This window comes from Eutrigla gurnardus, assembly GCF_963514095.1.
Source record: "Eutrigla gurnardus genome assembly, chromosome: 10".
Classification (NCBI taxonomy): domain Eukaryota; kingdom Metazoa; phylum Chordata; class Actinopteri; order Perciformes; family Triglidae; genus Eutrigla; species Eutrigla gurnardus.
Window position 1 is genome coordinate 3,151,483 of NC_139924.1, and position 12,122 is coordinate 3,163,604.

The 12,122-nt window shown below is 42.4% G+C and overlaps 1 protein-coding gene across 1 annotated transcript; it reads left to right on the forward strand.

Moving 5' to 3' along the window:
- The first annotated feature begins 6,273 nt into the window (after nt 1-6,273).
- On the forward strand, nt 6,274-10,786 carry LOC311020115 (carotenoid-cleaving dioxygenase, mitochondrial-like). Its single transcript, XM_084019975.1, has 12 exons — nt 6,274-6,318; nt 6,409-6,607; nt 6,697-6,908; nt 7,080-7,195; nt 7,325-7,427; nt 7,504-7,632; nt 8,212-8,372; nt 8,451-8,618; nt 8,697-8,831; nt 9,021-9,203; nt 10,033-10,143; nt 10,538-10,786. Exons 1-12 carry the CDS (start codon nt 6,285-6,287, stop codon nt 10,652-10,654), a joined length of 1,668 nt encoding a protein of 555 aa, XP_083876101.1. The 5' UTR covers nt 6,274-6,284; the 3' UTR covers nt 10,655-10,786.
- Nucleotides 10,787-12,122: the final 1,336 nt, after the last annotated feature.

A 12,122-nucleotide genomic window follows, 5' to 3' on the forward strand; every position in this document is an offset into this window, starting at 1 on the left:
TATTATTTTATTATTTTGTCAGTTGAATTTATTGTATGTAATTGTGCTTTGGCAACACATTTCAAATGTCATGCCAATTAAGCCTTGTGAATTCAACCTGTTTTTTATCTTTGTTTTTTCTTTGAATTACTTTTATTTCTTCTATTTTATTTTTCTTCTTGCCAACTGTGATTTTCCTTTTGGTTTACTGTGAAGCAGAATGAGTGGCTGATATCTGCTCACCATGTACATATCGCTATGAGGTGTAATCAACATTTTATGGTTCCCGGGGGGGCACTGGAAGGTGAATCAGTTAAGCAACAGCCCCTGTTCTTTATGTTGCTTCTCACAGGTTGTAGACATGTCAGGTCGATAGCACAATCTAAATTGCCAATATAAATGTTGATAATGTAGATTTTTCCTAAATTCTTATTGCACCAACACACTCACAAGACAAAATTGGCAAAACAGTTAATTTAATGCTCAAAATCTCACGTTGTCAACTAAACTCCAACATTCATAACAAGACACACAAACACACACACACACACACACACACACACTTATTTGTACAGCTTACACACATGTTGAGAGGGAAAATGTGTTCAAAGTATTGAAAAAACGTCACAGCACTCGTAAAAAACAATTAATACATTACATAATGAACAAGCTTTATCAGCTCTCACTTCGGGTTATCTATATCAACAGGGAAGAACGTTAAGTGGGATGAGGTGAAAAAAAGGGCAGGTTTCTGGAGCAGCCTGTCCTCTGCAGGTCAGGAAGCAGTCACATAAAGATGTTCTCTTGTACTTCTACATCTTTCCACATCGACAGCTCAGGATCAGAATCAGAATCAGAATTCCTTTATTGTCCCTCAATGGGGAAATTTGTTTGCCACAGCAGCCAAAGGACAGTATGTTACAAAGAACACATTAGTAATAATAACAATAGCAAAAATTAACAATATAAATTATAAAAAATGTAAAAAATAGAATAGAAATAGAGTAGACTTGTTATATACATAGACATGATATTGTACAAAAAATGTTTGATTTTTTTTATTTACAATTTACAATAAAGTATAGAGTGCAGAATGAGGTCTATTGGGAGCATAAACATGATATTGTACAAAAATTACCAGCAGTGAATTTTGTTTTTATATACAATTCACAATAAAGTATAGAGTGCAGAATGAGGTCTATTGGGAGCAGTGCTTATTGTAGAGTCTGACAGCAGCAGGAAGGAAGGACCTGCGATACCTCTCCTTCACACACTTGGGGTGTATCAGTCTATCACTGAAGGAGCCGACTAGTGCGGTGATAGTGACCTGCAGGGGGTGGGACTCCTTCACCAGCAGCGATGACAGCTTGTCCATCATCCTGCTCTCTCCCAGCACCTGCACTGTGTCAAGAGGGCATCCCTTGCTTGCCTTCTTGATAACTTTGTCAAGTCTCTCCCTGTCTGCTGCCGAGATGCTGCTGCTCCAGCAGACTACACCATAGAAAAATGTCTGATGCCACCACAGAGTCATAGAAAGTGGTCAGGAGTGCCCCCTGCACCCCAAAGGACCCGAGTTTCCTCAGCAGATGGAGTCTGCTCAGACCTTTCTTGTATGTTGCTGCAGTGTGGTGAGACCTGTCCAGTTTATTGTTCAGGTGAACTCCCAGGTACTTGTAAGATGTCACCATCTCAATGTCCGTTCCTAGGATGTTCACCTGTGTGCAGGGTTGTTTGCGCCTGTGGAAATCCACCACCAGCTCTTTGGTCTTCCCGGCGTTGAGCTGGAGATGGTTCCGCTGACACCAGTCCACAAAGTCTTTAATAAGTTCTCTGTAGGCTCTGTCGTCCCGTCCCTGATGAGGCCGACGATAGCAGAGTCGTCACAGAACTTTTGTAGATGGCTGTGAGGTGTTTGGTGCGAGAAGTCTGCAGTGTACAGGGTGAACAGAAAAGGGGCCAGGACTGTTCCCTGTGGGGCCCCCGTACTGCAGATGACTGTGTCCGACACACAGTCCCGAGTCCTCACATACTGTGGCCGGTTGGTGAGGTAATCCAGGATCCAGGTCGTGAGGTGTTAATCCACCACCGCGAGCTCCAACTTGTCCACCAGAAGTACAGGCTGTATGGCGTTGAAAGCACTGGAGAAATCAAAGAACGTGATCCTCACAGTGCTTCCAGGCTTCTCCAGGTGGGACAGTGATCTGTCCAGGAGGAAGATGATGGTGTCGTCCACTCCGATGCCAGGCTGGTAGGCAAACTGGAGTGGGTCCATAAAAGGACCCACCAGAGGGTGGGTCCTACAACCTCTTCAGAGTCAATGAATTTCAGAGTCCCAACGTCACCTGGAGCAAGAGTTACAGAGTAACAAAGAGTTGAGCTACTAATTCAATTGACCAGAAGATGTGTCAGGATGTGGAAGGCTAAACAACATTCTTGTCAGGACTGGGCTAGAAGGAGGACTCAGGCGCAGAGTGAGGACAGTAGATCCAAGCTTTATTTACAGGTTCACACGAATTCCAATAAACGAGTGACAACACAATGGCTATGAAAATTCACTTGATTCCTATCTTTAGGAAAAGGGGAGAGAGAGGGAAGGGAAAAGGGAAAGGGGAGCAGGGATAGGGAAGGTGGCGGACGTACAAACACGACAAAGGAAAACGCTCCGCAAAACAAAAGGCTAAAACTAATGTCTACTCTAACAGAGACTAAATTATAAAATTTAACAAACGAAAAACGCTCCAAAAGGGAGGATACGGGACTACAAAAGATGAACTACTCTGGCTCTGAGGCTAACGCAAGAACGGAAACTCTCCAAAAGGGAGGACACGAGACTACTACAGGAATATCAAATATCGAAAATAGGAAAAACACGAGAACACAAAACGCTCCAACAAGGGAGGAAAATAACAAAGCACTTTAAGGCTGAAAACCGAAAACGCTCCCAAAAGAGGAGGACAAAACTACTACGAGAATCTATCTATGAACTAGGAACTGAAAACCTTAACAAACACAAAATCACTTGTCTAGAGGAATACCTGAAACACTGAAACAACGAAGACTTGGACGTGATCGAGAGCTGTGGTCATGGGCTAGATTCAGACGTGGGACGAAATACTCTGGCATCGAGACAGGGGAAGACACAGACTATATGGACATCAGGGAGGGGAGCACAGGTGACAACAATCAGGGATTAGGGATGACGTCAGACTGGAGACACATGAGGAAGGGCAAGTGACCTGAAACGAGAGGAGAGTTACTTTTCAAAATAAAACATAAAATTCACAAGACAGAAAACCCAAGACAGGACACCCATCACCGCTGTGTGACAATTCTTTGGGCAATCCTGCAAAGTCAAACAACCACTATAAATAATTCTTAATGAGCTAACATTTCAACACTACTACACTACTTTTTTCACTACAATTTACTAGAAATATGTGCAGATGCGACTTGTCAGTAAAGTTTCAGTCATGTTCTCAGTGTTGTTCTCTATTGTGATGACTTTGAGATGGTGCTTCTTGGAAACTACTAAAAACCATGCCTGTGTCGTATTATGACGTGATGACGTATGCACAAGAGGTAACCGAGCTGAGGCCTGTTTGGGCTTGAACCTGTGTGATTGCAAACCGGCGGGGGACTGGGGAGGGGGGACAATCATGCCGATTGGATGAGGTCACTTATATGCAGTTTGGAATGCAGCCATGGTTTAGCTCACAACCCTCTATAAAATGCTCAGTTATTTTCCCAAGGAATAAGGGTTAGAGGGGCTGATGACCAGATGTGGCTACTGTTGGACAGACCTGGCTACTGTTGGACAGACCTGGCTACTGATGGACAGACTTGGCTACTGTTGGACAGATGTGGCTACCGTGGACAGACTTGGCTGCTTTTGGACAGATCTGGCAACTGTTGTACGAACCTGGCTACTGTTGGAGAGACCTGGCTACTGTTGGACATACATGGCTACTGTTGGACAGATTTGGCTACTGTTGGACAGATGTGGCTACAGTTGGATAGACATGGCTACTGCTGGATAGATGTGGCTACTGTTGGACAGAACTGGCTACTGTTTGAATGACTCGGCTACTGTTGGACAGGCTTGGCTACCGTTGGACGATTTGATTTTTCATCCATTTTACAAGTATTTTCAATCACTTTTTAAATGCTTTTTGGATTTGGAGAAAAATTCCTTACACTAGTGGTACAATTAAAAAACCGTGCTTATTTAAAAGGATTTCTCGAATTGGGTTAACGTTAGCTTAGCTCGGTGTTGTTGTAGTTGGGAGAGTCATTCAGCTTCTGTCAACCTTTATGGACTGTTGATGCTATAGAAATGCCGGGGAATTTAACAGACTCATTAATTTAATTCCTTACTTTTACTTCACACCAGAATCCAGATGGATCCAGATCCAGTAAGGTTGTTGCTCGGGGCGCCGCTCTGCTGCTTGTGTTTATCAGATCCACTGGTCACTCCTCCACAGGCCAAATATGGTCACTTCCTTCGCTGGTTGCAAAAAATCCAAGATGGCAACGGCCAAAATGTTGAACTCGAGGCTTCTAAACCGTAGTTCACAAACCAACAAGTGATGTCACCATGACAACATTCATTACTTGTTATATACAGTCTGTGGCCATTTACTGTAAATCTACACTAGTTCCCTTGTTTGCTCACCTTTTAAGCTAGGCCATGTTTTCTTCCACTGAAGGATGGATTCAGTGAATGAAGTCACAGATCCCTTCAAGTAGGATTGTGTATCTGCTGAGATGACTCATCCATTCATGGACATTCAGTGATCTGCTATCTGCAGGGAAGGTGGCTCCCTGCACACAGACATGCACACAGACATGCACACAGACAGGCACACAGAACATAACAAACTGGGTTAAATCAAAGTAAAAATGATCATGTGTTATAATGCACTACCTTTATTCAACATCTACATGCTCCCACTAGGACAAATCATGCAAAATAATAACATTGACCACCATTGCTATGCCGATGACACCCAAATCTATGTAGCACTATCACCAAACGACTATCGCCCCATAGATCTTCTGTGCCAGTGCATTGAGCAAGTCAAAGACTGGATGTGCCAAAACTTCCTACAACTAAATGAGGACAAAACTGAGATAATTGTTTTTGGTGCTAAAAAAGAAAGGTTTAAAGTAATTCAACACCTTCACTCTCTGTCCCTGAAAACCTCAAACAAAGCCAGAAATCTTGGGGTTATTATGGATTCTGATTTACATTTCGACAGTCACGTTAAATCAGTAACAAAATCAGCCTACTATCACCTAAAAAATGTAGCAAGACTTAGAGGGCTCATGTCAGCTCAAGACTTAGAAAAACTTGTACATGCCTTTATTACTAGTAGGCTAGACTACTGTAATGGTCTCCTTGCAGGTCTTCCGAAAAAAACTGTCAGGCAGCTACAGCTTGTTCAGAACGCTGCTGCTAGAGTTCTTACAAAGACCAAAAAATGTGAGCACATTACACCAATTCTTAAATCCTTACATTGGCTCCCTGTATGTCAGAGGATTGATTTCAAAATCCTCCTGCTCACATATAAATCACTACATGGTCTAGGACCGAAGTATATCACTGATATGCTCCCACTACATAAGCCTTCTAGACCACTAAGATCTTCTGAGACCAATCTGTTAGTGATTCCCAGAGTAAACAACAATCACGGGAGAGCATCATTTAGTCACTATGCAACAAATGGCTGGAATAAACTTCCTGAAGATGTAAGACTTGCCCCAACTCTGACCACTTTTAAAACTAGACTGAAAACTTTTATGTTCACCATAGCTTTCTGCTAAATCCTTTAATGTCTGCACTGTTTTTAATTATTGCAAATATGTTTTTATTCTATTTTCTTTCTGTAATGCATTTTTAAATTTTTTATTATTTTCTTTTAATTCTTCTATTTTCTTTCTTTTTTTTTCTTCTCACTTTGTTTTATGATGTGAAGCACTTTGAGTCTGCCTTGTGTATGAAATGTGCTATACAAATAAAGTTGCCTTGCCTTGCCTTGCCTGCTATGAATGATGAATGCTGCAACAGTGATTTTGCCACTTGTCAGTAAGATCAGGTGATTATCTCTGTGAATAAGTTACTACTTGTGTCATCTTGTGATCACAAAGTAGGCTACTTTTGTTGTGTAAACTCTTATGCAAGCATGAAATCGTGGTCGTGGCTACTTACTGAAGCGTTTCGAGGGGGCGTCGCAGGCAGGACGACAGTATAAAGGCGAGTGTTGCAGCTGTAGGAGAGCACCAATCCAAGACCAGGAGCTGCAACCATGGACACCAGCACACGGCAACAGAACAGAACAGGTACATTTGACTCTACCAGCTAATGGTGGGATTGTTTTTACACATAGAAAATATGACTATAGTTTACACTTTTTTTGCTAACCTCCATAGGTTTAAAAAAATGTAAACCTAGCAAGAACATCAGCCACTTCACAAACGTGCAGGGTCTGCCTTGCATTGAGAAGATTGTGAGGTCAGTGGAGGACACCCCTGAGCCCATCAGCACCAGAATCACCGGCTACATCCCAGAATGGATCAAAGGAAACTTCCTGAGAAACGGGCCTGGAAAGTTCGAGATCGGAAACCATAAGTGAGCATAAGATATGAAAGCGTTGATGTTGATGCAGCGACTCCATCACAAAGCTGACTCCTTTCTCATGCTGCCTCCAACACCACCAGGTTCAACCACTGGTTTGATGGTATGGCTCTGCTGCACCAGTTCAAGATCTCTCAGGGACAGGTGACATACAAGAGCCGCTTCCTGTCCAGCGACAGCTACAAAGCCAACAAGGAGAATAACCGCATCGCCGTGTCAGAGTTTGGCACCGTCACCATGCCGGACCCCTGTAAAAACTTCTTCCAACGCTTCCTGTCAAGGTTTGAATTGCCAAGTGAGTATTGTGATCAAACTGCATGAAAAGGAACTCATAATAATAAAGCCAATAAGATTTGTCTTTGATTCTCTCCCATGTACATGGAGGTTTGATGAAATACACAATATATGAACAGTGAGTTGTGGTTGTCCTGTACTGTAAATCTGCCATCTTCCTTTTCCCCTCTAGAGCCCACTGACAATGCCAACGTGAGTTTTGTGACCTACAAAGGTGACTACTACGTCAGCACCGAAACCAATGTCATGCACAAGGTGGACCCCGAGACTCTGGAGACCACTAAAAAGGTACCATGGTGTTGAATACAGGCACTTCGTTTTATTGACGTGCCACTTTACTCCTGATAACTGAGGTTATAAACGAGCACAAGCTCATAAATCAGAAATGAAGACTTAACAAAGTGTTTGCACCATCAGGTGGACTGGAGCAAATTCATCGCTGTGAACGGAGCGACAGCTCACCCTCACACCGAGCCGGATGGAACCACTTACAACATGGGGAACTCCTACTCCCCCAAAGGTAGGAAACAGACTGCCTCATGGGTGGGTCACTGAATGTCCATGAATGGATGAGTCATCTTCACGTGTGCCGACAGGATCAAACTACAACATCATCAGAGTGCCAGCGACAAAGAAAAGCGCCGGGGAAACCCTGGAGGGGGCCACAGTGCTGTGTTCGATTCCCTCGGTGGACAAGAGCAAACCGTCGTACTACCACAGCTTTGGTGAGCAATGCTCGGCATGCCAGAGTCTTGGTATTTCACTCAGTCCATCTTCTCCAACTGAAGTAGAAATGATGAGCCAGCTGCCTGTAGTGATGACACGGGACCATATGAAAATGTCATGTGTGGAAGAAAAACTCTTCAGGTCCAATTCTGTGGCTGGTTCAGATGAGGTTTAATCACTGTCAGTGGAAAAAGGAGTTCACAGCGTTGCCATAAAATCAAATAAGGTCATAAGGTTTCCCTGCATAAATAAATGATAAGTACATTCATTCATTCAATGGATTCAACATTTGAACTATGAAATGTTGTTACTTGTAAAAGTAATGCTCCCTTGAATCCCAGGTAACATACTTGTCTTGTTTTGTCCAAAGTCCAAGTTCTCAATTCACAACCAAATGTTTGTACTATGGATCAAATCAGAGCTTTACAGATTTGGATTTGGGGCCTAAGAGAGCACTGCTGTGTGATCAGGACTAGGTACTGGTCCCAATCTAAGAAGGTCGGACCACAACGCCAACTACAACTGGATAATTTCAGACTTTTGAGCAGAGACTAACAGAACTTCTCCCTCCTTCATAGCCATGTCTGAGAACTACGTGGTGTTCATTGAGCAGCCCATCAAGATGGACTTGTTGAAGATCGTGACAGGCAAGCTGCGAGGGAAAAGCATCAGTGACGCCCTTCTGTGGGACCCGGAGCTCAACACAATCTTCCACCTGATCCACAAGCAGACAGGGAAGGTAAGGCTCCATCACAGACTTGACTCCTCTGAAACGCAGTGCATTCTCTATGAAACTAAGAATTACATTGTGTTTCAGGTGAGCGCCGTCAAGTATCTTGCCAAGCCGCTGTCGACTTTCCACCAGATCAACGCGTACGAGGAGGACGGCTTCCTGGTCCTAGATATGTGTGCTTCAGATGACGGCCAGGCCATCACTAACTACAACGTCCAGAACCTGCGCAAGTCTGGAGAAGACCTTGACGAGGTGAGCAGGTATTTGGTTTTAATTGTACGTTCCATGCTGCCAGAGGTGTGGATTTATGTGGTTCCCATCCCCCATCAGGTGTACAACACCTTGTGTCGAGTCTTCCCCCGCCGTTTCGTTCTGCCTCTCAACGTGGACCATGACACGCCCTTCGGCCGGAACCTGAACCCAGCCAGCAGCACAGCCACCTCCATAAGGATCGCCAAGAACAAGGTGGACTTCCAGCCTCATTTCTCTTGTCTTTGTGTGAAGACTGTTACATTCATTGAATTATCTGTAAAACAAACCAATAATAAGAATGATGTTTCCACGTAGAGGGAATCGTCTGATCTGATTTCATGAATGGCTGAGACCTTTCATCCTCCCACAGTTCATCCTGTAACCACAATGCTGTCTCTGCAGGTCGTGTGTACCCACGAGGACCTCCACGGAGAGGATCTGAATCAATACGGGGGTCTGGAGTTCCCTCAGATCAACTACGGCAAGTACAACATGCGACCCTACCGCTTCTTCTACGGCTGTGGCTTCAGACATCTTGTGGGAGACACGCTGATCAAGATGGACCTCCATGGGAAACGCATGACGGTCAGTTCCCTCTCCGTCGCTGTGTGTCCGGCTGTTACAGCGCGGCAGCACCGGCTGATCACAGTGTTCATATACTAATTCCACACTTGAATGTACTTGCAGACACACTTATCATTAGAATACTTCAAGTGTGTTTTAATAGTTTAGTTAGAAAAGTATTGCTGAAGTGTATTTAGTGAACTTTTACGTATACTTAGTACATATAAGTATGGCGTGTAGAAATATACATGCTGATTCATGAAGTTAAAGTTTGCTTTGTTTGCGTTGTATACAAATATATTACATTAGAAGATTAAGTGAATACCCTATTAATATATAAGCAATATAACATAAATTCTTATCGTTCTAGTTAAGTATGGCTCATTCCAATGAATTCATTCATTTTTAAAATATGCTTCCAGTGGATTGTTACGAATATCATTTTGAGCATATATTTTTAAAATATACCAAAAATATATTCAACAAGTTGACAGAAGTACACTTTAGTAAGTACACGTAACTTTCACTTAAAATGTATTTTCCTATATTTATAGAACGTTTTTTCAGTAAAGTGTGTTAAATGTGTTATTATGAAAAAATACTTGTTAAGTATGCTGTTATATAAATATAAAGGATATAAATTTTTTAGCTGAGTAGCCTCACACGGAGTTTAGAAGAGCGTTATCATGGATAAAGTGGAGATACGTTCTAGTCTATGATCATTACATGCAGAACAAGAAACACTTACAGAAGTAACTTTGCACAGGATTTGTACTCTCATTTAATCAATCAGATTTGAATGTAAAAAAAAGTAAGATATCATAACGGAAACTTGAACTGGACCTCGTAGGTGTGGGAAGAACCTGGTCTTTATCCGTCCGAACCCATCTTCGTCCCCTCGCCTAACGCCACCGAGGAGGATGACGGCGTTATCATGTCTGTGGTCATCACGCCCAATAAGGTGAGTCAGGCTTAGTCAGCGACTCCGGAGAAAGACGATTATACCTTAACTTCTCTTTGTAATGGAAATGACACTTTGAGACATTTTCATGTCAACAAACCCTGCGAGATACACTTAAAGATTGGGTTAAACAAATTGGTGGATTCAGCTAAAAATCATGGCGTGTAGCTTTATCTTTCCCAAAGCACATGTTGGTGCTTAAATATATCTCCTTTTTTTACGTAAAATGTTTATTCAAATGCACATGCTCAGTTAACATACCTGGACAGCTTTGGAGACGACTTTCCTGAAAATAACAAAATATCACAGTATGACGTACAGTGGCGCTAACGCAGCAAGGAAATCACTTGATTGTGATTAAACAGTGTTGCCATGGTGTCTTTGTTCCTTGCAGGATAAGAGTACATTCCTCCTGGTTTTAGATGCCAAAACGTTTGAGGAGCTGGGCAGGGCAGTGGTGCCCGTCAACATCCCCTACGGCTTCCATGGGACATTCAACGCCACGACATAGACGCCAGGAACCAATCATGTCCCTCTGAGCTCACAGGCATGGCTCAAAGTCATGGCAGGTGTTATGGACGATGTAAATACTGGTCTCAAAGCTGTTATTATCTCATTCATCATCAACGTGAATGTGAGAGGTTTCCACACGGATATGAATGTTTCATTTGCTTTTTTTTTAACAACAATGAAAGTTATGTTTATTCATATTTTAATGGTATTATTGAGGCTGTGTTACAAACCTTTGGTTCTAAGTATTTTGCTTTTTCTATACTTTAGACCAGAGGTTCCCAAAGTGGGGGTCAGGACCCCCCGGGGGTATTCTGCTTTTATCGAATAAGTAAATTATTAATGTGAAATGATATCATGGTTGTCAGGCCATTCTGTTCTTTTGCGTTGTTGCTTTAGACTGTTGAATATTTCAATTAAAATTCAGATTGGGATAAGAGAAAAATGAAGAACATTGCAAGACTGCAATCAACCACTTCAAACAACAGCAAAAGTTTAGGTTTAAGTTCAGTGACGTTTTATAGCTCCTGTTTTCCAAGAACACAGAAATGATAAGCGACTGTAAATCCACATTCGTGCCACATTTAATGAATGACTAGTGTATGGCCTGATACATATGTACATTGTAAATATATGCATGCAACACTATGAATAAAGAACAGTGTACTTAAACATCCAGCCTCTCTGCTTCATTAATTAATTCCCTTCTTTGAGAAATAAATTCTGCTTCCTGTAGGAAGACATTTTAAAACAAAACCGCAGATAAACAACAATGAATATGGAAACTGTTGCAGCCACTTTTGTGTCAATATACTGTATTTACAAACGCAGTTATACGACATCTAGCAATGGAGAGTGAATGTGACACACTGGCGCCATCTGCTGGCCAGCCATTTAGCTTACTGCTGCTTAGGTGTCTGAAGAAAGATGGAAAGGCAACAAAGATTTCTCTATAGCGTTTCGCTATTCATCGATCTGGGCAGGTTTCCTTTCTTTTAAATTCCCTTTTCTGGTATTTGGTGTGTGTGTTTGAATGTGTTTTGGAGAGCTATCAACAATGACTACGTATAAAAATATTTCTTGGTTGTCTCCCCTTTGTATCAAGTGCAAGACAGAGGTGGGGTCATATATACATTGCATCTGGAGTTGCCCTCTGATATACAAATTCTGGGAAAGAGTCTCACGGGAAATTAACTCAATTTTTGTTAAGAACATACAGATAAATCCTGGTTTGTTCCTGTTGGGTCTTTCAGGGGAGGGGCTCTCTCTGTCCAGAGTTCAACAAAAACTTCTGAACAAGCTTCTTCTTCTAGCAAAAAGATGTATTCTTTTTCAATGGATTAAGTCTAGACATCCAACTGTGAACCAGTGGTATGGAGACATTTTTAAAGTTCTGCCGATGGAGTGCTTAAGTTCAGTTCTAAAGGGGAATGAGGGGACTTTCGACACGATGTGGGCCCCTTTCCTGG